This window comes from Ascidia mentula, chromosome 8 (genome assembly GCF_947561715.1).
Source record: "Ascidia mentula chromosome 8, kaAscMent1.1, whole genome shotgun sequence".
Classification (NCBI taxonomy): Eukaryota; Metazoa; Chordata; class Ascidiacea; order Phlebobranchia; family Ascidiidae; genus Ascidia; species Ascidia mentula.
Window position 1 is genome coordinate 755,129 of NC_138573.1, and position 27,427 is coordinate 782,555.

A 27,427-nucleotide genomic window follows, 5' to 3' on the forward strand; every position below is an offset into this window, starting at 1 on the left:
CAAAAGAGAGAAAAACAAAAAAGAAGCTTCGAGAAACGTCACGTGTCTACTGGAGCGAAACGTCTTTTTTGCGGGGTGTATAAATGATGCGCTCTCTCACATTGTACCAATACATTGCCGTAATAACGTCGAGGCTATAGCGACTTATAAAGCTTTACGATAAACACATTTCGAGTTCGCAAAGTCAGAAGTAATTCAATGTCGTTAGTTGATGCAGATGGCCGTCTTGTTGAACGTGGTCGAGATCCACCAGGACAACGAAGTCATTACATTCCACCAGGTAAGTTTATTTTATCCAAATTTCACCTAAATACAACATAGTATATTCTTCACAACAAATTGTTTTGTATGATATTTTCTTGCATTTCAAGTGATGTCGTTAAATTGGTAGTTTGTATATCGCTTTTGCCCAGGCACACGAGTAGGGAATCGCACGCCGAATTTTGTGGGTGGCAAAGAATTAAAAGATCAAAACCGCGGAAAATACAACGTTAATTGCGCACTTCACAAACTACGTCTCCAGACACATGTACTAGGCCACTGTGAGGTTTTCCTACATGAATTGAAATTTAAATTAAATTCCAGTCCTTCCATTTCCTGTTAAATAAATATCAAAAAGGGACGCTGTAAGTTTTGTATTATGAATGGTAGCGAACGTATACAGTTTTGGAAGTCCTGGTTTGTATTTATTTTACCGTATATTTGTCCGACGTGACTTTTTGGAATATGACCAGGTCATTTCGTCATCCGACAATGATGACGCAACACAAATGTGACGTCATCGATCTAGTGTCTGAGTGTCGTGTGTTGTGGCACGTATACCTTTTGTATTTGGTAACCAATATACAATACCCCAGGGATTACCCTCATGTGCATCTGATGTGCGTATACAGTAGACATATTTAACATACACGGTTCACACCCACGCCACACCATATTATATCAGCGTCTGCGAGAATTAACTTGCGTACAGAGACAGAATGCATTCACATTCACAAAAATAAGACCTTATCCTCGGTTTTACAGGAGATCAATGCAGTGAAGTTTATCGTCTTACAACCTTCGTGAAGTTTCCAGACTATGTACCAACCAACCCATGTGTGTTGGCAAAGCACGGTTTCTACTATACAGGGTACAAGGATCGAGTGAAGTGCTTCCGGTAAGTTGATTTCTCATTAATTACGTAGTTTTCTGTTTACTTTCCCTCAATCATAATCGTCGGTGATTTCCTCTACGTGGGTTTAGGAAAAAATTATCATCATTTGAACATATTTTAATTTTGGCATATACGTCACAAATAACGTAACACGCCCACAGTACGCATGGCGTGTCGTCCCCCGGGTCGTATATGGTGAAACTACAGAAACTGCATTCACGTGAGGATGGGTTCAAATCTAAGAATACAATGGGATGAATATGGGCTTGACTGGTGTGGCACCATGAGTCGAAAAAAAGGCGTGACCCTGTGTCTATTTATGACAGCGCGAACTCTGTTGTACCAATGGTCAGCACAAGTACACAACACTAAAGTTGGTTTGCTGTTTCGTATTTTGCGGCTGGCTTAGTAGGAAGTTGCCGTATGGATATAACCCGCATTAAATTTCCACAAAACACAGAGTGTAGAAACAAGCTCATATAAAACCGCTTGTTTATAACCTGTTTCCCACGGGAAGATTTCGATGTGTTTGCCACTATTTGTTCCAGACCACATTCTCACATTAACATTACACTTTATTGTGTTTCCAGATGCGGTCAAACTGTTGAGAACTGGATGGTTGGTGACGATCCATCGTGGGAGAGATGGCATGACCAGGATTGTGGGTTGGTCACAGGAAGAGATAAAGACAACATTCCAATCGGTAAGAACCCATAGTTTACGTAAAAACGAACCGCAAGCTTCAAATCGCCTGAGGTATTTAAAGAAGTTTGTTGGACTTAAACTCGATATCTAAGTTTATTTCGGAATTACGTAAACTAGCTTGAAAAAAACGACGCGCAATTCCGTCGGTTGTAAGGGTACAGGGCTAGACTGGAAAGAGTTTAATCACAATAACGAACATAATACATGGAAACCGAAAAGTCTGGCGAACAATGCAACACGTCATATAAACATTGAAACTACGTTGCTGTTGAAGCCAAGTCAATAGCTAAGTGCATAAAGTTTATTTATAAAACGCGAATGATTTAGTGAAAATCCCAAGTGGTGGTAAGTCCACATATTTTTTGTATTTCTTGTCAGCCATACATAAATAAACCAGCCATATGTGGTATTTTTTCTACATCCTTTCCCATATTTTTATAATTGGCCTTGAATTTTAACTGATGGTTCGGTTATCATGGAATAAAATGTTTTCACAATTTCATTAATGACCATGTATATAAGCAACGAACAAATGATATGCTTTTTTCAGAGCGGAACAGATTCCAACAAACACCACATAGAAATCAACACCAACACGAGGAACCACTTTGGAGTCAACCTGAGTTTCAACAAAGGGAATCACCCCGAAACTTCACGTATTTATTTGTTGTATATTTTGCAATGCCATTCTTTCAGTATTGCTACAGTTATTGTGTCTGTCTGACTTAAAACATCAAGAGTTTTCGCTATATACCTTTGAGTGGCATATCTTTTTTTAATGGCATGAACATTTTTATTATGTCAAAAAGTTCGATGTTTTGTATTAAATATTGCAAAAAAACAAAAAAATATCAAATACTTTATATTGCCGTGACTGAATTGTGTACAATGCAACTCTCGTTACTTCTTTACACTGCCCTGATGTTTGCACTTATATTGTAGTCAAAGTGGTGCCTCACTGTTGTATTGCAATGACGTTTTTTATAAATTTTTAAGGTGGTTTTGTATCCTGTTATTTATACTTTTATACTTCTGCTCCTAAGTTTCAGTGGTGTTTTTTACATTTTATTGCAAGTTTGAAACAAAAGATAAAGTTTATTAAAGTTTTCGTGCAATTTCACTTGTTTTTGTCACAGCTTTGTGGTATCCATTTGCGTCAGTTGTGCCATAAATTTAAGGACCTATATGGGTATTAGATTGGAGAAATCCTGTGTTCAAGGCCCTCGGCTCTAATGTATGTAACGACTGTTCCGCTTGTTTCCCAATGACCGTTGATGGGTCTTGTGACTTACATAGGGACCTAAAATTCTACAAAGTTGAAAAAAAAAATTTGCTTCTGGATGAGACTGTACAGAGCAAGGACTTGTTGGGCCTCCTGGAAGATCATATGACCAACAGGGGGGTATACCCAGCCCATGGGGGAGGGATTTGACACTTTTTCAGCAACTAAATTTGATGCCATCGCATAGAGAAGAGTTGGAACTTACAAAAAAATGCAAATGAGTGGGCAGTTGAACGATTCATTTTTCTGCAAAATCCAGTTCCATTTTTTGTTGCTCTTTTAACCAAAATACTGAGTAACCAGGGGGGCAAATGGCCCTAGGGGGGTGGCTAAATCATTTTTTCGGAGACTAATTTTGATCAAAATTTGTAGATATGAAATCGATCTTTCATAAAATCACAAATGATTGGACACTTGAACGATTCATTTTTCCACAAATACAGCCTGATTTTTTTGCTCCATTTTCAACATAATTTTCAGCAGCACCCACCAGCAAGTTACTGCCTAATTGGAATAGCCCAAAACCCCACGAAAACGGCCCCAAACACCCTAAAATTCGCCATGACAACAGCACGCACATGTGCGCTCATTTAACCGTAAATTTAACTTAATTGCGTCACTGCTTTGCTTGGTGATGCATGACTTTGCATTGTGACACAGGTCTACACGGTGGGCATTTCCCAGCACCAAAACTAATTTTCATAGAAACACCAATATGCGTCCTTAAGAATAATTTGTTCGTGTCGATTTACATACGTGCAATCGGTTGCCATAGAAATGCAAACTCAAGCAGTTTTAACACTCGTAGGTACTTTAATGATTTGTACAGATTTTGTGTCTTTACTGCATTTACTTGTGTGATTATTTTGTCAGCTGGTCACTGATAAAAAATAAAAATAAACCAATCGATATATTCTAAGGAGGTCTATCTAAACGCAGGTATTATCGCGCCAAAATTCATTCCCTAAAACTGAAAGTAGGCTGAGGTGATTCGGAAACTACCATCCGGTGAAGTCCCATTCGGTGGTGGTTGTATTTAAAATAACTACTTTTGTATCAGAAAGCCAGGTCTATTCTGACATCCTTATACAAAGATATACGCTCCGAGTATTTTGCACCTAAAATAACTAATTTTGTGAAGAGTTTTCATGCGGGAGGTTTAAATTTTTATTTCTATGAAAAGGCAGGCAGGAAATGCCCAACACATTGTCACAATGCTTCCGAGCACCTAATAAACAATCAGTGATGTATGAAGGTCAATTTGAGGGATGAATGAACACGAATGCACGTGCTTTTGTCGCAGCGAATTTAGGTATGTTTTATTCCCACACAAAAAGCGCAACAATCACGCTTAACAAAGTTTTTACGCTGTTTTCCGGATACAAAATCTTTGTTTCAAAAATACACAATGAATGATTTCAAAGCAAACCGCATAACATCGGATAAGCATGAAGGACAGAAAGTAAACGTGAGTTTTGACTGCATGGTTCTACAGTTGATATTTAAAAATGTACTGCTCTTCTGGCATAAAATATACGTGCCGTATTTCTTCGACCCTGCAAGTTTTAGTGTAGTTCACTTTGAAATTGCGTTATATCTGATGAAGTCTCGCCGTATGACCGACGAAACGTCGAACAAATACAGCACGTATGTTTTATGCCAGAAGATCAGTACATTTGTAAATTGCAATATACATGGCAGCAACCGGAATTTCCTACAATTGATAGTTTTGAAATAAACGCTTCAAGCCCGCCAATTGCCTGACATATAGACATACAACAAAGAGTTAAACACTGCAATCCTCTGCACACACGAGACTGACAGCCATCATTGCCACTGGGCAAGTGTGATTACAAACCTTGCTTATTACCAAGTAATATTCAACTATTTCTTAAAACGGAGGTTGGATTTCATCAAATCGTGCATCACAAAGTGGCAATCATTGTAGGATCCCTGAAACCAGAGGTGTGTTAGACAGATTGACACCAGGCATTATAAATACATTCGGTTACTTGTTCTACTTGAAAACTTGGAAGAGATTCCTTCACATCTTTGAATGTTGTGAAAATATCCATCATATTCTCTGCTTTAAACCGAGAAACAAGATTCCATAAACAACAGAAGACTCCACATCTTGTCAATCCATCACTAACAGAATTATAACATGTTATTATATAAACGTTAATAGAAAAAAATGTCAGAAATTTGACTGCAGGAATCAGCCTTTGCAGGTCGGTAACCGAAGGATCTGTCTTTACAAATCAATAGCGGCGTGTCGCAGAAAACAGTTTATATCGTTTTAATCGCTTTGTTTTTTTTGTCTTGGGAGTCCCGAAAGTGGACTTACTGTTGAGTTATTTTGTTTTTGTTGTGGTTTTTAATTAATTAATTTAATTTTTTATTGCTATTCTGTTTTCAGACAGAAACTGAAGATGCCAATAGGCGAAATTAATATTTCTTTAATAAAAATCTTATACTGGTGTGATCGTCTTTTACTCCTTTTGGAGCTGTTGGAATGTCATCATATAAATGTTATTAACTACTTAACAATTCAGTAGTTTGGAAGGATGAGGCGTAACCATCGTTCAGCCCAATTAACATAAGTATTCCAGTTTAATACACGGTGATATTTATTTCCATGGTCTACCTTGAGTAAATGAGAACATTTCCATTCTTCTTTTCTCCATTCAATGTTTCAATGAGATTCACGAACTGCATGAGTTGATTTGCTTCACATGAGTGGTTTCCATTCCAGGAATCAAAACAAACCAGATGACTTTCAATCTGCCCATGGTACAGAGGTCATTGATAGTTGATTATTTTGCAGCACGTGGTTGTCTATACTTTACCATATTTGTTTTCTCCACGTTTTCTACATGGAACAAGCTTGCTTTATGGTTGTTACTTGAGAATGTCACGCAAGTTTCTCCAAGCTTTGTTGTCACATGGGGTTTAGTTGGAATCAAGTTGGAATTCTGTGAAAATATTTTCTCAAAGACACTTCATCCCGAATATTGAAACATTAAGTAATAAAAATAAAGGACGTAAATATCTGTGTTTAATATTGGACACAGTACTAACATTCATTTGATCGAGCAAAATTATCAGCTCAACGTTTTGATTCAGGACCAATTTCCAAAACTCGTCTGCGTTTCCACAAGTTCCATCGTAAACTATTACGTCTTCTTGATAACCCTGAAATATAGCAGATGTTGTTGAAAGTATTGTAATAATTCACTTAATCAGCGAACGAACCACGTTGATAGGACAACATAAATTTACCTGCAATCTAAACGCTTGGATGGAAGTCGACGAAATGTTTTCGTGATCACTTGGATTTGCAAAAAGTTCATCTGCAACAATGGGGAATTTATCAAACCAGACGGTCAAGTTTTATGGTGGATATGCATTTTTACTTACACGGATTGTCCTGGTGACTTGCTTCGAACGGAACCGATGAAACTGTAGGTTGGTCTAACGAATGTTGCAACAACTTGAATTGGGACGTAACTGTGTTTTGGTTTGGAGACCTAAACGAGATTGCATAGATGAAGTAAAGTGTGTTTAAAAGTCGTATATGCGTCCACCTCTTTATTCCATCAATGACAGACTTGAATTGTTCTACATTCATGTCAGTATCTCCAAACACTGATATCTCTGCCATTACTTTGTGAAGGAATATGTATTGGTCCTAAATGCAAAATTCCAAGTAAGAACAGCGCTCTCCCATTACAAGATACCTCATAACTTATAGGGATTCATGCCCAGATCCCTTTTTACCACATCAGGATTTAAACCCAGATTATCCAGGCAAGAATAACAACCAGGTTTTCTACTTAGTACATTGGTCAGGTGTCTTGAAAAGTCAATATTTCATGACTTACCACAGTCTGAACCATCTCCATGCCTTGCTCCCTCATGTGGTAGACCATGTGATAAACGTCAATAGTTTGTGTTTCATTCATTTGGTCGATCAAATAATCAAGTCCGATAAACGTTCCAGTTCGTCCACAATCACGTCTGCAAAGCAGTTTCACATTCTTGAGTTTGCGACAAAAATTCAGTATTCTTACTTCGATTGAACCACGACGGGAAAGGCCTTTCTTCCCACAGATTGAAATTCAATAATATTCTTTTTAACTTCTCGAATCAGACGAACAATAGCACTCGATGTCGCAAGAGTGCCGCTAGCTGGCCATTTGATAAAATGATATTGTGTGATATGACGTAACTCCTGACGTCATACAAAAATATTATTAAGATCCAATTTCGATTTGTAAACAAACACACGTACAGATGCATAATCTCCAGTCACTTCTTCTGCACTAAATTGTCGGATGACGTAACAACCTCGATCGATGACGTCATTACAACGAACTTGAATTGTTTCGTAATTTCTTGCAAAATCTTTTTCAGGCCAATACTGAACAGAAAAGTCCTACAGAATTATAGAAATTTGTAAAAAAGCACAAAATTACAAAAAACACTTACCTTTGAAAGTCTGTCTTCAAGATTGTATAAATCTATGATAATTTGAATGTTTTCATTTAAAACTGCTGACCAGAATTGTTCAGTGCTTTCATTAGTTGGATATTCAAGCACTTTCCATTTTTCATTCATTTTAACACCACCCTTAATAACAAGAATTATTATGTAAATATTTTCAGTTGTGAAAAAATCCCTACTTGCCTGTTTGAAGGTTAAATTAATATAATCACCACCTGGCTGAGCAAATGTTGTGGTTATATTCCTAACTGTTTTTGTTGAATCTTTACATAAAATTAGGTTAGAATACAAACGTGTTTTCTTGTGAACAAATACAAACCTAATGGAATTTCATATGGACTCTCCTGTAATTCGTTTGTGGTCAATGCTGCAAGTTTGTCCAAACCCTTGATTTGCAACTCCTGCATTGTTTGTAAATAAGAATATGCATAGATTCAATACAACAACAAGTTTCCCACCACAAATTGTGATTTTAAACATTTGTGTTGATTTCTTCTGCTTTCTATGTAAAATTTTCCCAAATTCTTTGCATGGATTGTAGTTTCATTATCAGGTTGAATTTCTGATCCTTGGTTTTGTTTTAAGGATGGAGTGAGCAGCCAACATCTTAACTTGTCTCTAAACATCAGTTTTAAACCAGAAACCTACTTCAGTCACACAGGATTTCACCTTTTAACATAAATGAAAGCCACAAAGACAAAAAACACCAGGAAGATTAAAGCTGATCCAACTGATGCGCCAATAATTGTATTTGTTTGTGTTCCAGTGTAATCTGCAAAGTAATGTTGTGGTGTGTCACTCATATTCCAGCAAATGACACAAACGTTTCAAAGTAATTTATATACAGACATAGATACAGTGTAAAAACAGCATCTACCTCCATCCCACGAACAGTTATTTGCAAAGTCAAACTCCAAATCCCCACAGTTTAATGTTGTAAATTTTAAAGATGCTTTAACAATTTCCCCGTCTTTCACATCAACTTTGTGTTTCAATATTGGTAAAAGTGACAGATTATGAGAACTATTTGCGACTTCAACATTGTTCTTATACTTCCTTATCTGGAGCTAAAAATATTGAAGTAGTTTTGTATATATCTTGCACGAACAATCGTAACAATGCTTACATTTGGTATTTTTGTATGTAATAAGTAAATCACTTATTAGCACAAAAATTTACTTGTGTGGAAAAACATAATCAGGGTAATTGTTTTCCATACCTTAGTGTGCTGGATTGTGGACACAGCAGCCTCTGTAATATTAATATGGATTTTGCAAATATGGGATGACATGAACATTTTTCTGCTCAAATGCTGAAAGGCGCTGAATGTGGATGCAGAGTCACAGTTTAGCAAACTGCCCAAGTATCCAGAATGCATTTTTAACTGTAAAATAATGAACAATATTAACAAAACATTGAAAAGTTGAAATAAAAGAATATACAATCACCCACTCCAATGCTGTAATTTGTGTCAGTTGGAAGATTTTTAACAGATGCAGAATATTCATAGTTTGATGTTGAGCTTTGTGTGATCTGCTTGCTGATGTTAACTGACATGTTGGAGTTAAACACATATAAGGTGTAAGTTATTGTTCCATTGTATTTTGTTCCATCTCTCCACTTTACAACAACTTTATCATAATAACACTTGCTTGTTTCTACAATTTCAACACCTGTGAATATAAAATGGTTTTGTAGTCTTTAAGTGAAAAAAACAAAAATACTAAATAATACTTGGAAATGTACACAGAAACAAATTTGTTTCATCACAACTTTCGTTTCTAATTTGACCACTTTCATCAATAACACTACATTCCTCGGATCCAAGTTTTGTCAAAGTCTTGTTGGTTGCTGAATTAGTGACTGAAATTGGCAAAAATAAATGTATACATTTTTGTAAAAGTTTTTATGCATTTACTTACCAAACAAGATCTGTAGAATTGTAATTTATAACTATATGTTAACAATGGTGTAATTATGGTCAATTGGCAAAATTACGATTCATCCAAATTAATCTTACCATCGACCCAAACACTGTTGTTCAGTTTGTGAAACCACTTTTGCTGCAAACTTGAACTCTTGAGGAAATGTATTGAGGGAATAATACCACCTCGGTTCTTGCATTCATTCAGGGCATCTGTGAGGTTCTTTTCAGAACTTCCCACAGCAAAATACTGACCATTGTCCATTTGTAAATCTGAAAACACATGGAGTTAAACGAGCATTTGCTTGAACTATATTAATAACACTTAATTCCAAATTATTTGTACCATTGTTAAACATAAAGTTGTTTGTCCTTGAACTTCCAAAATCATTTAAAGCCCAACATTCAATAGTTGAGTTTGGACCAAATATCACAGAACTTTGTAAGGAAAGTGTTGAAACAATTTGATCTCCACTACTTGATGATGATATAACAGCTGGGTCACTGTTATCTCCTTCTATTATCTTTCCATTAATTCTCCACCTCACAACAGGTGTTGGTCGTCCAACAAATGTACAAGTGAAGTTTTGAAGTTGACTGAAGGTTTTGGGTGCAGTGGAGTTTTTGTAAATTGGCCCAACTACAAATATGGAAACAACACTTGTCATACAAACACAAATCTTCCTTGAAAAACAGGTATTATAACTGAAATAGTTTTACCTCACATTAAGGAAAATTTAACACAAAAATTAGAAAAATCACAGCAGAAATATTATTTAAAATACACCAGACAAAAAAATCTTTTGCAACAAACATTTACCACCAATTTGCAATTTATCAAAAACTTTAGTTTCGGTTTCGTTGTGAAGAATCTGGCTAGCATTGCAAACATATTGACCAGAATCATTAAGTGAAGCTGATGTTATAACCAATGTAGAAGTTGTTTTATATTCAGTTGACTCTGGTTGTGTTTGATAGATCAAGGTGCTTTGGTTAAATGATATATTGATTCCATACCTAAAACAGTACACAGTTAACGTATACATTATATATTTTTTTTAAATCTATATTCCATCAAGGTGGCATCACAGTCAGCCTAATCAAGCAGTGGTAAGAAATAGTTGCACAACTTACAGTAGAAAAGTTCACAGTTAATAGGGATCACTGCCATTATATCAGGACAACTTGGTTTTATATTAAGGTAGGAAGCAATTTTATGGGGTTTCACTTGTACACCTGACCAAATCAAAAAAAAACACTTGATTTAAAACCCTTTTTTTTCCTAATGTTGTTATGCCTTCGCAGCCTACTAATTTTCAAGACCTAAAACAGGAAGTTGTTGAGATATCAAATTACACCAGGAACCAAGCATCAAAATATGCAGCAGTACCTTGTCCAGTGTATAGCAGGTCTTGGAAATCCATATGAAGTACAAGTTATATTTGTTCCTTCTCCATCCTTAATCACAGTTACTTTACTACTGAGAGATATTTTTAGCAAAGCTGCAACAAAGGTCAACATATCGTTATTACCAATTTTCCCATGAGCAAACAATATTTTTAAACAATTTAATTCAGCTACAAATAAATGTTTAAAAAACATTTAATTATTGTAAAAAAAAATGAAAACATATGTACATAAAAAATACATTGCATTATGTAGGTCATACCTTCAACTGTAATCACTGCAGTCTCTGTAATGTTTACAATGTTGTTGCTGACACATGTGTAATTTCCAGATTGAGATATACTTGTGTAAGTTAAAGTTAGCAAAGATGTGACTTTAACCATTTCACAGTCAAGATTTGATGCACATTTGATGTTGTACTGCTTGACACAGAGCTATTATTTCTGTTGAAAATTTGTTACATTAAAGCCTTGCAAAAAAATAAGCTTTTGAATAGTGTGGATATATTTTTTTCTAAAAATACATAAATTACAAGGGATAATATGAACCCTCAAAACAGATCCCACCAATATATTCAGTGTGCAGAAACTAAAACTTCACAAAAGCAACTTTTTCTATGAAAAATAGTTTTAATGTATATTCTCCCAAGCAATAACTGGTGGAAGTTGTTTACCTGATCCAGTTAAGAGTGGGTGCAGGAAATCCATAAGAAACACACTCAACTGTAAACACCTCATTGTATTCATTCACCAATATCTTGTGTGTTGAAATCGAGATGTTTGCAGCAACTAATATAAAGAATGCACATTGCAACCTTACAAGGTTACATACAAACCACAATCTCACCTTGAACTTGAATATTTTCATACAAAATCAATCCACCACCAAGGTTACTGTTAACTTGGCATGTGTAATTTCCACTCTCATTAATATGTTGAAGTGTGATGCTAAGTTTTCTCACATATTTATGAATTGACCAATATTTTTCCAAGGGATATAGTTCATAAATATTGCTGTTGTTATCATGACTTACTGCTGCACTATTTCTAAATACAGGAATTAGTTGCGCTTGCGCATAAAGACTGCGGGATACCTTTTTCTTACCTGAACCAGTTTGGAACTCTCCTTGGAAATCCATATGTTGAGCATTCAAATATCGTTGGTTTTTCAAAAGTAACAACTTGACTCTTTGGAGAGGTACTTATGTTTGTCGCAACTTTAACAGATAAATTCATATCAACAATCTAATTGTAAGATTTAATTTGATTTTAAACATTACATTTTGTAATATTATACTGCAGTGAAAAGTCAAGAAACTTTTTGAGTGCTTTTCAAACAAGGCCGAAACTTGTTACCTTGAACTTGTATGTTACTTGTTTTATCATTTCCACCATCAACATTACTTGAAACTTTACATGTATAAATATCTGCATCTTCAATATATTGATATGTAACATTCAGTTCTCTCACAGCTTTGTTGAGTGAAATTGAGTCAACTTGTGGTTTTTGGTAAATATTTGTAGATTTCAATTCCCGAGGATTATTTGCTTCTCTACAAACATATACCATTTATGTATTCAAACTAGACAAGCACATGCAAATGTTGGAAGGAAAAGTGTTGCTAACTTCAGAGGGAAGTAAGTATACAGGTATATTGACAAACCTGAACCATGATATTTGAGGTATAGGAAAACCATATGATGTGCATGTGAATATTTGTTTGTTCTCTGGAGTAAAAAAATGTGAAGATGGAGATGTGCTGATGTTTGCAGCAACTGTGGAAAAGGCTTTTGTTACAACACAAGTTCACAAAAAACTAAAACTCAACAAACCTTACCATGGACTTGTATGTTACTGCTTAGAGTTGGTCCACCATCTGTTCTTATGGTGGTACAAGTATAATTACCAGCCTCACTAACATGGTTTAGTTTAACATAAAGTTTTCTGGATATATTTCTATCAGTTTTGACTTCAGTAGTTTGGTAAGTTCCATCATTTGATGAAGTGCTGACACTCACTCCATACCTGTATGAATGTTACTATTATTTTCTTGGTTTCTTGAAAACGTACAAGACAACCTTTTCCAAATCACATTGTCAACTTGCAAAGTTAAATATGATGTAAAAGTACAAGTGAATTTTTTTGCATCATTTTCAAAAACTTGGGATTTTGGAGAAGTGTTGATGTTTTCGGAGTCTGAGGTAATTAAAATACATAATGTGATACAAGTGTTAAACTACAAACTAACTTCAATACAGCTTCATTTTGATAGAAAACATGGCTGTAATAATTCTTACTTTGAACTTGTATGTTACTTGTTTTATCACTTCCACCAGCAACATTACTTGAAACTTTACATGTATATTGTCCAGCCTCGCTAATATCTTGAAGTGTGACATAAAGTTTTACAGTTTTTGTATTTTGTGATGTTGTTGTTTGTTGATGAATATTTCCACTTAAACCAACTTCAACCATATCTCTGGAGGTTCATGCAAAAACATGCAGATTTATGATGTAAATTATCTAAAACCTGTTTTAAAACATTTAACTTAAAAATAGCCATGTAAACCTGAAGAGCCAAGTAAAAAGCAAAATATATGTTTCTGCACTTGGGAAATATTCCTTAATGAGTGTTGAATACGTTTACCCTTACAATAGCAATAAAAAAAAATATGACATGGCTACATTACCAAACTTAAACAACTGATCATGTTTACTTACTTCATCCAAGTAACTTGTGGTAAAGGAAATCCATTAGAAGTACATGTAAATATTTGTTGAACTCCAAGTGTGACAACAAGTGAGGATGGAGATGTATTGATAGAAGCAGCAACTAAAACACAATCCATGTCCTAAAGCTACAAACTGTGAAGTTGGTTGGATAAAAACAATATTTTGCCCTAAATATCCAAAAGCAAAACAAATAAACCTTAAATATAAATATTTCCAAACAACTAAATGAACATCTATTTTTTTGTTGGCTGCAGAGTTTAAACTGTAACACACTGCAAGTTTTAAACCAGGTTTGAACTTGCAAACGATATAATACCTTGAATTTGTATGTTGCTTGTTTTATCACTTCCACCAGCAACATTACTTGAAACTTTACATGTATATTGTCCAGCCTCACTAATATCTTGAAGCGTGACATAAAGTTTTCTTTCTAATTTATTTTGTGGTGATGTTGTTACTTGTGATGTTTGGTGAATATTTCCACTGGAACTTACACTGGCTCCATTTCTGTAAACACCAACAAACTTATTATTTCAAGACATTTAAAATTTTGACGGGAATTTACTATGCTTTGTTACATTTCTCCTACCTTTTTCATGTTATTTAAGAACATTTGATGTAAAAAACAGTGTTACTGGACATGTGCATGGTGACCGGCTGCAGCCAGAAATTATCTTTTTACTTAAATTTAAATTCTAATATTATATTTCTCCCACCTCATCCATGTTATTTGAGGTAATGGATATCCATATGAAGTACATGTGAATATTTTTTGCTCACCAAGTTTAGTCACTTTTGACACAGGAGTTGTGCTAATGTCTGCAGCAACTGAAACACAAATCAGGTACAGAAAGGGTAAGTAAGACTTGCTCATTGTTTTGATAATCTTTTGAACTTACTTTGAACACGTATGTTAGTTGTTTTATCACTTCCACCAGCAACATTACTTGAAACTTTACATGTATATTGTCCAGCCTCACTAATATCTTGAATTGTAACATAAAGTTTTCTTTCTACTTTGTTTTGTGATGATGTTGTTACTTGTGATGTTTGGTGAATATTTCCACTGGAACTTACACTAGCTCCATTTCTAAAGAAAAGCTTGATTTATTAGCTGATGCATAAACAGGATAATTATGACTCAGTTTAAACATTTAGTCCCCATCGCTCCATGTGATACACAATCACTGCACAGAAAAGTGATTGTGATATGCTTTAGCATTTGTCAAAGAGTTGACATAATTATAATTCTTTGTGCTAAACATACAATAATTATAATTCAGCATGATTACTAATTTGTTTGTTCCACATTAATTTTTTTTGGAGAAAAGTCATGGTGTGCACAAACATAGTTGGCAAATTGTTTAAATTGGTAATATTTTGTTATCTTACATTATACAATAATCACAAAATTACATCACACAAACAACGTCCATCACACTTTTGAATAAAGGCAGAACCTATGTTAAAAACCACCATCTCACCTCGTCCATGTTATTTGAGTTGGTATTGGGTAACCATATGAAGTACATGTGAATATTTGTTGAACTCCAATCGTAACAACATGTGAAGATGGAGATGTTTGAATGCTTGCATGAACTTTAAACAATTTAATATTCACAGATAGAATTTGTGATAATGGAAAGTTAGTGGGAAAGGACATAAAAATCAGATGGAAGTTTTGGTTTTCTCACCATTAACAGTTAATGTACTGTCAGTATTTCCACCACCATTCCAGTTTGTTGCTCTACACACATATTGTCCCCCATCACTTCCTACAGTGCTACCTTGTATGTAGAGAATTGGTTGGGCAGTGACAATGCTACTTTGGTAAATGTTGGATGATGATGATGTGGTAACTTGGTTAGTTCCTCTGTAACAGATAAACTTATTGAACTTGTTATAACAAGGTAAGGATTGTTACCTGAACCATCTTGCTTGTGGGTTTGAGTAACCAGTTGCTGTACAAGTTACTTGTTGGGTTGAACTGGAAGTTGCCACTATTGATGTTGTTGATAATGTTGTCCTGACTGAAATGATTTTAAAGTGGTTTTGGCAAGAGGTTTAAACCATTTTATTTTGCTTGTAAATAAATATATTTTTGAATTTTTAGTTGAATGCATTTATCACTACAATAGAAAACCATATAATTTTATGACCAATTACAACCACCATCACCACTACAAGTGACAATTTGTTGCGTCTCAACAATACACTCACATCGATTTATAGAAAGAGGGAATTTTTTTAATTATGCTATTGTTACCTTGTTTAAGTTGACTGGTGGCAGATATAGAACATGATGTCACAGAACTTTCACCAATGATTGTGATTGAATTAGAACTTGAAGGCATAGTGAGAGTATAAGTATGACTTGATCCAGTAAAACCACTTGTAATTAAGGTTTTGCTTCCATCATTAAACTTGTAGTATAGATTAAGTGGTTGTATATGTAGGTGGGATATTGATATTATGATGGTAAATTGCTGCCCAGTTACAGCACTGTATGTTGGTTTGTCCAAAGAAATCACTCTGTTACCTAATATCAAAAGTTACATCATAACTGTCAATGCAAACAACTCCAATATACATTTGTGAGATAATTGTTCCTTTTAAAAAAAACACACTGACAATATTATTAACATTACAAACAGTTAAAATATGCCATGAAGAAAACTTTCATAACCTATTGATATGATTAAATCATTCAAGTACATTTAGACATTTACAAGATTTCTTTCTTTACCTACAAACTTAACCTTTTAAATTTGGTATAATTCATAAAATATTTGACAAATCATATTATGAGAATAACTTTTTAATTTTTGTAATGCTTTCTTTGATAACGAGAAGCATGACATGTCAAACTGCCAATTCCGTCTTTATAACTGAAAGCTCTTAGGGCCACAATTTCAAACTTGAAATTCTCAGACTTTTACCTGCAGCTGTAGATTAGTAGAAAGTGTTTTAAGACCACGGAAAACAAGCCCTAGCAAGATCCAACAATTTGTGGAACAACTGCAACTCTAACTGTAAAGGACCTGAGTTTCGCTAACTGGCATTTGTAGGACTTCGAGATTTTGAGCTGTTGAAAAGGTCCTTTACACTTAGAGTTGCAGTTGTTCCACAAATTGTTGGATCTTGCTAGAGCTCAAATTTTTGCTGCACAACCATCTTTGAGGAGCTTTTACACATGGTAATAATCATGTTATATGCAACGTAATTTATACTGATAGGGTTTAAATATTACTTGTTCTTTTTTAAAAAAAAAACATTATCAAAATATATTGAAAGTTTTCAACAGAATAGTGCAGGACAACATCCATGTTAACTTTTTCAGGTCACATTTGTTGAATTTTTATTGTACTAAAATAACTCACACTACTTCATTTGCCACATGGTGTAACTTTTATAATGTCGCAGTACCCAAACATGGGTCACTTTCTGATAGGTTATATGTTTTGCACAATAACATCTGATGTCCGAGTAAGCAGCAAAATTGCTTTATGGAATATTAAGAACCGGTGTCCCGAAGTCAGTATAAAACTTTTGATAAAAATATCACTAAAGACAAGAACAAAAAACATCGAAAATAAATCCATGTGAAGAACAAGTTATATTTACAAGTTATACAAGAAAATACCTGTATATATATATATATATGCTTTACACATGTGGAAGCAGATTAATCAGCATGACTTTAAAGACCTAAGTGCCGATTGTTGTCAATTTAGCAATAATGATTTTTTTAAAACATGATGTACCTCTCTGCTGTGCATAATTGGACATACTATTAACAAAAACAATTTAAACTGCAAGATAACTGCATATATTGCCCATCCATATACACATGTGTGGTAAGACGTTATGCCCCACAGACTTAATAACACTTTTACCAAAGTTAAGATTTTTTCGTTTAGTAAACAACTTATAAAGCTAGAATTTGAGATTACTTACCGGTATGTGAACAAATGTAATGACGCTGAACAGTACATGACAAATCTCGCCATGTCCAAGTACGAACAACACTTTGGTGTAATCCATGAAAAGTCATACAATCTCCACCACCTGATGGTGTATTTGCTGTGTGGCCAGCATCAGTAAACCAATTTGCATATCCAGTGTTGCTCCAAGTACCTTAAAAAACAGTTATTAATGAAATTCACAAAGCAGGGTGGAATAAATGTTTCTGAGAAATGCTAACATCGTGGAATACTACACATTTTCTCGAACTTCCACTCAGACAAAAAGTGAAATAAAAATGGTTAAACTTCCATGTTTGTTTTCTGGGATAGTATTCGAATGCAAAATTTGGGGACAGCATTTCAGACATGGAATATAAGACTTAAAAAAAAACTCTTTTTTTGTGAAAGAGAATTACCAAATAATTTATCATCACAATACTATAGACTTGCTGTGTCCGAACCACTGGACCACTTTTTCTTTTTTAATGGTCCCCTGTATAATATTTTTACAAGATTGCAGAAACTAAAACAACATTAATTTAATATAAAAAAGATAGCCCATACAATGCTTGTTCTCTAGCATTGTATGGGCTATCTTGTTTATATTAAAGACGTACAAAACCGTGAGTTATGTTCCTAACATTAATTTTTTTAATATTTACTGGATGATTTTCTATGTGCACAAAAAATATGCAGTGCTGTAGTATCTGTAGTTGTGACAATTTGTTGCATGGTAGGTAACTTTAATCTTTACCATTTGTGACTATTAATTGTTACAGACATTACTCAACATTTTTGGTACATTTCTAAGATTCGTGTTTACCCTAATAACAAGATTTCATTTTAGTGTGCATATTTTTTATCAAATCTATATTGTGAATTGTGGCAGATAGTCAAATATGTTTGAGTTTTATGTGGCCAAAATAACAAATTATGGTTGTACATAAGCTAATTGTCTAGAAACAAAGGGATACCAATATAACATAATTATTAGTAGCCACATAAATTGGAAAAAATTATAACTTTTACCAAATGGAAATTAACTCCACTGCATCCTGGCCATGCAGTGTACTTATTTTTTGTCTAGGTTAGCTGTTCCAAACTGTATGCAATGACATTTTTAATGGACACTAGGCTGTTTAAACAGATTAAACCATTTTATAAAACAATTAGGGTTCCTTTCAAAAATAATTCCTGTGTAATAATTTCCTGTGTGATAATTTCCTGTGTAAAAAATCGCTTTCTGCTAAAAATTTTTCCTAAAACTTTGCAGCATGCAGTTGGACACTAACCATTTTTACACAGATATTGGTTGTAACAAAGTTACCTGTTTGATTTCGCATACTGCATGTTACCTGGATGAATAGGTTAATACATGCCTTCAGAATGCAGTTTAGGGTTGGGTTTTTAGATCCAACAGCTTGTTGCTGTTGTTGGATTAGTATATTTTTTGACAGCATTTGTAATAAGCCTGTATTAAGTTGTTACTGAGGTCCAGTTTAATAATCAGAAAAAAATGCTTTGCATAGACATGGATTGTAAGCAAAACCATCATTATATTTCATACCTCCAGACAGAGTGGCATAAACAGTTCCATCTTGCCATTGAAATTGATTCCCCACTTTATGACCTCCAGTATAAGCAGCTGTAAAATATACATTAAGCACAACAGATAAATTCAGTGAATGTCAGGGTTTACTAATTGTCACGCTGGTCCCCCAAGCATCCCCAATCCCATTAAATTGTGTCACAAGTTGGTTGTGAGTTTCTTCATCAGGAATACTTGTCAGTTCCCCACCTCCATTTGTACAAGCTGTTTGAGCATTTGTGTATGTTGCAGTTGTGGTGGAAAGAACATAATAACGACCTTGACATGCTGATCCATCTACAAATAACTTGCAAGGAAACAAACAGTTGACTCAATCATTAGGTATTTTTTTAGAAAAATATTTTAGTGTTCTGCACCATTAGATATAAAAAAATATTCATTTTTCTATGTAAAATCTATTCAAATCCTCATTTTTGTTATCAATGAGGACATCAACAAACTCATTGGGTCAAAAATTGTCACACTTGTTTATTAATGATGCTACATTATGTTGACAATCAAAGTTAAGTATAAATTGCAACTGTATTCACAAAGAAAGCAATTGTTGAAACATGCTTAAAATTTATGATTAAATCTGTTTTTAACACTTACCACACTTTTTCATTAAAAGACATACCAAAATCATAACTGCAAATCTTGCAAACATATACATGGATATATGAAACTGGAAAACCTCTTTGAACTGATTATTAGTGAGTGACTTACATGGATTACTTCCAATGTTGATTACATCTCAACACATCCCAGTGTTTTAAATGTAGGTTTTATATATGTCTCCACCCACCTGATATTTACATCCGTTTGTGAGCATTCAGTTGGTTTGTTGTATCCACAACGTGGGTAGGAATATTGTCCCATTTCTGTGTTAAACTGGCACATGTATATTTTTTCCTTCAGTGAATTACAACGTAAACAGTAGCAGTATTTCTGAAGTCTTACACACATGTGCTTTAACCGATTTACGGATACGAGCAAAAAAACTTGATTTTGAAATAGTTAAAATACATATCTGGCACAATGTAAATAAATTAAACTAGCTAGTTTAATTAAAACTACTCAATTTCAATTGTACGCAAACCACTAACAACCTGGCGTATTTTTGTGAGTGTTTGTAACCATTAACAATGAAATATACAGAAAAATATCAATGTATACGATGAGTCAACATTACATTAAAAACTTCTTTTAGGCATAGAATGCACTTACAAAGTCAGTAAAACCATGTGAAATACATGCAAGAGGCTGTGTTAATGTACACAAACAACCAGACAAATGGACTTTATTTGTGGCCAAGATAATTTCGATTGTAAGTTGTCGGGAATTAATTTTCGCTCAATCGCCATCTTCCTTACGCGCGTTTGGCGTCGGAATTAAACCCAGTTATCATCCAATCACATACGGAAAGATTCATGTAAATGATAGAAATCGTATGATATAATATTACGGCTACCACTACGTGTCCCACTGCGACGAATATATATGTTTGTTCCTTGGGGCGGTAGAATTTATTTACTAAATTGATGCCTTGATCGAACCGTATCGTCATGTTCGAAAAATGTTAGCTTATAAGTGAGCACTGGTTCTCAACCGGGGTCCGACTATGCTTTTTGTTGTTTTGCATCACGTCAATATTGGCTGCTTCCCTTAAAAAAGAGATATGATTGATGTTGATTTACCACTGCGTTTGTAGTAACGTTATTTTGTTGTTTATGTGTCCAAATTTTCTCCGTAAATACGCAGAACTGAAGGAAATCACGAGGAAAGAAAATATTTTGGATGTAACGGAATTGAAACTTTTATTACTTTTCCATGGTTAAATGAGTTGGTTTTGTGATCTAAAATGTTTGTTGATGTGGTCAGTTAAATATGGGTGATTTAAACTAGATGGTGTATTTACTTTTATTGTTACGCTGTTACTTCACTATTGAAATGGTTATTGGATCTGAACCTCCTCAAGACACACTTGAACTTATACATATGACGTCAATAAAGAATACATATGACGTCAAAAATGTATACATATGACGTCAATAATTTTAATCTTATTCAAGTTCAAACCACAACACAACAAAATTGTTGGAAGGTTCGGGAACTACTGGTGTTGAAAAGTAGGTATTCGTGAATTCTGCAAAGTCACGTTACGCGTGACCGAAAACAAATAGAGCGGCGCATGACAACGGGGAATTTCTATTTTTAAATAAATTGTAACCCTCGGCTGGAATCTTCTCTTGCAAGTCATTGCGAATTAGGTTGAAATTTAGGTAAGAAATATTTAATAAGATGTCAATAGACACAATTGTTGATAATACTACTTTCAGATGTGATTAGAAAGCGTAAAATACAGTTGTATTACTCTTTTAATACCACAAAATGCTACAGCAAGAGGATTTGGTTCATACCAGAAAATACGCAAGTACACGGGGAACCACAGCGACGGCACCGTTTCGACCATGCCCGGTGCGTTGTTGTGTTTATTTACCTTTTTCACTGAAAACTGCAAAAGAACCAATTCATCAAATAGGCAATTGAGCCAACAATGTTTTTTTGTAGTGAGATCTATCAGGTGCAAGTCAATCAAAATGCTCTGAACTGAGCACAATGTTAACAACACCATCAATGCAGCAGTCTTATCTTTCATTATGAAGCCATGGTTCTACCAAATTTCTAAATGACGTCATGGAATAAACTTTGATATTTTTCCACACTTCCGTTACCTCAATTTACCTTTAGGCGAACTTACAGGCAATAACTTACTGGGAAAAATTGGAACCAATTAAAAATTGCAAATCTTTTTGCGTAGTTTTCCGCCACCTCCATTCATGTTCAACGCCCAGTCACGAGACCATGAACAAAAGAGAGAAAAACAAAGAAGAAGTTTCGAGAAACGTCACGTGTCTACTGGAGCAAAACGTCCTTTTTTGCGGGGTGTATAAAATGGTGCGCTCTCTCACATTGTATCAATACATTGCCGTAATAACGTCGAGGTTACAGCGACTAATAAAGCTTTACGATAAACACATTTTGAGTTCGCAAAGTCAGAAGTAATTCAATGTCGTTAGTTGATGCAGATGGCCGTCTTGTTGAACGTGGTCGAGATCCACCAGGACAACGAAGTCATTACATTTCACCAGGTAAGATTATTTGATCTAAATTTGACCTAAATACAACATAGTATTTTCTTCATAACAAATTGTTTTATATAATATTTTCTTGCATTTCAAGTGATGTCGTTAAATTGGTAGTTTGTATATCGCTTTTGCCCAGGCACACGAGTAGGGAATCGCACGCCGAATTTTGTGGGTGGCAAAGAATTAAAAGATCAAAACCGCGGAAAATACAAGGTTAATTGCGCACTTCACAAACTACGTATCCAGACACATGTACTAGGCCACTGTAAGGCTTTCCTACTTGAATTAAAATTTAAATTAAACTTCAGTCCTTCCATTTGCTGTTAAATTAATATCAAAAAGGGCCGCTGTAAGTTTTGTTTTATGAATGGTAGCGAACGTATACAGTTGGGGAATTCCTGGTTTGTATTTATTTTACCGTATATTTGTCCGACGTGACTTTTTGGAACATGACCAGATCATTTCGTCATCCGACAATGATGACGCAACACAAATGTGACGTCATCGATCTAGCGTCTAAGTGTCGTGTGTTGTGGCACGTGTACCTTTTGTATTTGGTAACTAATATACAATACCCCGGCGATTTCCCTCATGTGCATCTGATGTGCGTATACAGCAGACATATTTAACATACACGGTTCACACCCACGCCACACCTTATTATATCAGCGTCTGCGAGAATTAACTTGCGTACAGAGACAGAATGCATTCACATTCACAAAAATAAGACCTTATCCTCGGTTTTACAGGAGATCAATGCAGTGAAGTTTATCGTCTTACAACCTTCGTAAGTTTCCAGACTATGTACCAACCAACCCATGTGTGTTGGCAAAGCACGGTTTCTACTATACAGGGTACAAGGATCGAGTGAAGTGCTTCCGGTAAGTTGATTTCTCATTAGTTACTTAGATTCCTGTTTACTTTGCCTCAATCATAATCGTCGGTGATTTCCTCTACGTGGGTTTAGGAAAAAATTATCATCATTTGAACATATTTTAATTTTGGCATATACGTCACAAATAACGTAACACGCCCACAGTACGCATGGCGTGTCGTCCCCCGGGTCGTATATGGTGAAACTACAGAAACTGCATTCACGTGAGGATGGGTTCAAATCTAAGAATACAATGGGATGAATATGGGCTTGACTGGTGTGGCACCATGAGTCGAAAAAAAGGCGTGACCCTGTGTCTATTCATGACAGCGCGAACTCTGTTGTACCAGTGGTCAGCACAAGTACACAACACTAAAGTTGGTTTGCTGTTTCGTATTTTGCGGCTGACTTAGTAGGAAGTTGCCGTACGGATAAAACCCGCATTCAATTTCCACGAAACACAGAGTGTAGAAACAAGCTCATATAAAACCGCTTGTTTATGACCTGTTTCCCACGGGAAGATTCCGCTGTGTTTGCCACTATTTGTTCCAGGCCACATTCTCACATTAACATTACACTTTATTGCGTTTCCAGATGCGGTCAAACTGTTGAGAACTGGATGGTTGGTGACGATCCATCGTGGGAGAGATGGCATGATCAGGGTTGTGGGTTGGTTACAGGAAGAGATACAGACAACATTCCCATCGGTAAGAACCTATCGGTTGCGTTAAAACGAACCGCAAGCTTCAAATCGCCTGAGGTATTTAAAGAAGTTCGTTGGACTTAAACTCGATATCTAAGTTTATTTCGGAAATACGTAAACAAGCTTGAAAAAAACGACGCGCAATTCCGACTCGATTTCATTGTTTTACAAAGCGCTGACGTCGCAGTTTTAACAATTAAAGCGTTCAGTTGTGACGTACGTACAGGCCAAACTGTAACCTGGTCGGTTGTAAGTTTTTGTATAGGGCTAGACAGGAAAGAGTTTAATCACAATAACGAACATAATACATGGAAACCGAAAAGTCTAGCGGACATTACAACACGTCATATAAACATTGAAACTACGTTGCTGTTAAAGCCAAATCTAGCTAAGTGCATTAAGTTTATTTATAAAACGCGAAAGATTTAGGGAAAATCCCTAGTGGTGGTTAATCCACATATATCGATTTAGAAATTTCGCTTTTTGTATTTCTTGTCAGCCATACATAAACAAGCTATATATGGTATAATTGCTACACTCTTTCCCATATTTTTACAATTGGCTTTGAATTTTAACTCATTCATTCATTTATTTTTGCCCAAAGTATTAACTGATGGTTCGGTTTTCATGGAATAAAATGTTTTCACAATTTCATTAATGACCATGTATAAAAGCAACGAACAAATGATATGCTTTTTTTCAGAGCGGAACAGATTCCAACAAACCTCACATAGAAATCAACACCAACACGAGGAACCACTTCCGAGTCAACCTGAGTTTCAACAAAGGGAATCACCCCGAAACCCAACCCCAACTCACCAAGAACAGACCCAATCTAATAGTGGGGATGACGTGACGTCACTGTTTCCTTGTTTGGAACCGGTGAATCCCCATATGCGAGAGCGAAATGCAAGGTTGCAAACGTTCACGGATAACTTGAGGAACTGGCCGTCTCACCGAATCAACTCCACTCCTGATCAGATGGCTGATGCTGGACTTTACTATCTTGGTAAGTTTTATTGCATGAGAAAATTAAACAGCATTGTAGATAAGTTTTTTGGTAACTAGCAAACTGTTTATTGTCTGATAGGAGAGAGAGATCGTGTGAAATGTTGGTATTGCAACGGGGGACTCCAGAACTGGGACAGATTTGATGATCCTTGGTTTGAACACGCAAAGTGGTTTCCAAGGTAAGTTTGTACATCGGGAATTCACCAAATCAATTATGACTAAATATCATATTTTCTTTTTCAGTTGCGAGTTTTTGCTTCAGAAGAAAGGACCTGCTTATATTCACAACGTTGTATCTCAGTATCCAAACATCAACCGCCCAACTCCAGTAAACGCTTCAAGATCTCTTGATCTTCCTCAAGTTCAATCAAACGGAAGGTAAATTTCATATTGGCCAAAAATATGTTTAAAATTATCCTCAATCTTGTAAATTATGTCATCCAGCTCCTCATCAGGAAGATCAAACGTTCCCGTCATCATTGATCCTAGAGAGGAAATTAGGAGGTTGGAAAGAAGAGTTGAGGAGGAAATGAGAACATCTCAGTTTGTTGAGGAAGCAAAAGTAATGGGATTTAGTGAGGAACAAATTCGACTCGCAATGATGAGGTAAAATAGTTACTCATAATGCTTTCATCAAATTGGTGGTCATTCTTTGCTTTGTGTTCAAGAGAACCAACTCGACAGTTAACTTAGTGGATTTTAATGTAGAGTATTATTGGTATTGATAACAAGATTACTAACATGTAAAGATGATGATGGTAAATTCATGAAATATTAATGACCTTGCATTTACTTTTCCCTATCAGACGATTCGAGGAACACGATTCCCCATATGAGAGTTTTACAAGTTTGGTCGATTACATCATCACGAACCAAGACACAATACCAAGACAAAGAAGTGCAGCGGCCACATCCCAACTTCATAACTCACCTCCTGAGGAATTAGATGATGGAAATGTTCAATCTGTGGTTAATGAACTTGAACGTTTGAAGGAACAAAGATCATGTAAAGTGTGTAATAACGCTCCAGCTAATGTAGTTTTGTTGCCTTGTGGTCATTTGGCATCTTGTGGTGATTGTTCGAAAGAATTAAAGCAGTGTCCACTTTGCCAAGCTACAGTACGAGAGGTGCTTAATTCTTACATTGTATAATTATCATTTACTGTGAAAAGGGCAAATTTTATGATTTATTTATTTATTGTATATTTTGCAATAACATTCTTTCAGTATTGCTACAGTTATTGTGTCTGTCTCACTAAAAACATGAAGAGTTTTCGCTTTGCATCTTTAAGTGGCATATTTTTTTGAATAGCATGAACATTTTTATTATGTCAAAACGTTCGATGTTTTGTATTTAATACTGCAAAAAAAATATCAAATACTTTACTGCCGTGATTAAATTGTGTACAATGCAACTCTCCTTACTTCTTTCAAATCTTCTTTACACTGCCCTGATGTTTGCACTTATATTGTAGTCAAAGTGGTGCCTCACTGTTGTATTGCAATGACTTTATTTATAAAATATTAAGGTGGTTTTGTTTCCTGGTATTTATATTTTTCTACTTCTGCTCTTAAGTTTCAGTTGTATTTTTTACATTTTATTGCAAGTTTGAAACAAAAGATAAAGTTCACAAAAGTTTTCATGCAATTTAATTTGTTCTTTTAATAACTTTGTGGTATCAGGTTGTGTCAGTTGTGCCATCTATGTAAGAATAATTTGTTCGTGTCGATTTACATACGTGCGATCAGTTGCCATAGAAATGCAAGACGTGCAAACTCAAGCAGTGTTCACACTCGTATGTACTTTAATGATTGCACAGATTTTGTGTCTTTACTGCATTTACTTGTGTGATTATTTTTTCAGCTGGTTGATGATAAATATAGAAATAAAATAAACCATTTGATTTGTTTTGTTTGGGAACCGATTAATCGCATCCTTTAACTTCCAAACTATAGAGAAAAGTTGTTTGTCAATTTTATCAATTTTGAAGATACAATTTAGATACTTGCACAATACCGTTTTCATTCTGTGTTCACGTGCACTTATCCGCAAGAACAACTGCAACTATTTGGTGTCATTCCAAGGTGGTCTATTTAAACGCAGGTATTAACGCGCCAAAATTTATTCCATGAAACTGAGAGTAGGCTGACGTGATTTGGAAACTACCATTCGGTGAAGTCCCATTCGGTGGTGGTTGTATTTAAAATAACTACTTTTGAATCAGAAAGCCAGGGCTATTCTGATATCCTTATACAAAGAAATTCGCTCCGAGTATTTTGCACGTAAAAAAAACTAATTTTGTGCTTGTTTGATTTGTACACTCAAATATACTCGGAGCGTATTTCTTTGTATGTCAGAGGTAAGAATAGCATTGGCATTCTGATTGAACACAAAAGTTTTACTACATAATAGACCCCAATGGG

At 35.1% G+C, this 27,427-nt stretch overlaps 3 protein-coding genes across 5 annotated transcripts; 1 reads left to right on the top strand and 2 right to left on the bottom strand.

Annotated features, from left to right (window-relative positions):
* Positions 1-127: 127 nt before the first annotated feature.
* Positions 128-26,907, top strand: LOC145910820 (baculoviral IAP repeat-containing protein 8-like). 2 transcript variants are annotated; one of them, XM_082998026.1, is made up of 8 exons: positions 128-280; positions 1,027-1,159; positions 23,884-23,996; positions 24,696-25,001; positions 25,083-25,182; positions 25,247-25,381; positions 25,448-25,609; positions 25,810-26,907. In XM_082998026.1, the coding sequence occupies exons 1-8, from the start codon at positions 199-201 to the stop codon at positions 26,153-26,155; spliced, it is 1,377 nt and encodes a 458-aa protein (XP_082854152.1). In that variant the 5' UTR covers positions 128-198; the 3' UTR covers positions 26,156-26,907. The 2 variants fall into 2 exon arrangements, with proteins under 2 accessions (XP_082854152.1, XP_082854153.1); XM_082998027.1 differs by lacking the exons at positions 128-280; positions 1,027-1,159 and adding exons at positions 22,271-22,418; positions 23,165-23,296.
* On the bottom strand, positions 4,506-11,762 carry LOC145910817 (uncharacterized). Of its 2 annotated transcripts, none has more exons than XM_082998024.1 (26): positions 11,654-11,762; positions 11,243-11,423; positions 10,964-11,075; positions 10,394-10,590; positions 9,920-10,213; positions 9,670-9,846; positions 9,384-9,512; positions 9,102-9,322; positions 8,869-9,033; positions 8,527-8,716; positions 8,319-8,421; positions 8,108-8,267; positions 7,969-8,050; positions 7,833-7,912; positions 7,635-7,775; positions 7,438-7,566; positions 7,217-7,377; positions 7,028-7,163; positions 6,731-6,834; positions 6,564-6,673; positions 6,426-6,496; positions 6,225-6,338; positions 5,993-6,118; positions 5,791-5,927; positions 5,156-5,291; positions 4,506-5,096 (listed from the first exon to the last, which is right to left on the bottom strand). In XM_082998024.1, exons 2-26 carry the CDS (start codon positions 11,361-11,363, stop codon positions 5,028-5,030), a joined length of 3,465 nt encoding a protein of 1,154 aa, XP_082854150.1. In that variant the 5' UTR covers positions 11,364-11,423; positions 11,654-11,762; the 3' UTR covers positions 4,506-5,027. The 2 variants fall into 2 exon arrangements, with proteins under 2 accessions (XP_082854150.1, XP_082854149.1); XM_082998023.1 differs by having other exon boundaries at positions 7,438-7,581.
* Positions 12,171-20,158, bottom strand: LOC145910818 (hemicentin-1-like). Its single transcript, XM_082998025.1, has 17 exons — positions 20,072-20,158; positions 19,378-19,563; positions 19,246-19,323; positions 17,671-17,850; positions 15,980-16,252; positions 15,638-15,743; positions 15,408-15,586; positions 15,198-15,312; positions 14,613-14,803; positions 14,430-14,541; positions 14,030-14,220; positions 13,702-13,813; positions 13,278-13,459; positions 13,059-13,176; positions 12,818-13,005; positions 12,644-12,755; positions 12,171-12,532 (listed from the first exon to the last, which is right to left on the bottom strand). The coding sequence occupies exons 4-17, from the start codon at positions 17,765-17,767 to the stop codon at positions 12,289-12,291; spliced, it is 2,220 nt and encodes a 739-aa protein (XP_082854151.1). The 5' UTR covers positions 17,768-17,850; positions 19,246-19,323; positions 19,378-19,563; positions 20,072-20,158; the 3' UTR covers positions 12,171-12,288.
* Positions 26,908-27,427: the final 520 nt, after the last annotated feature.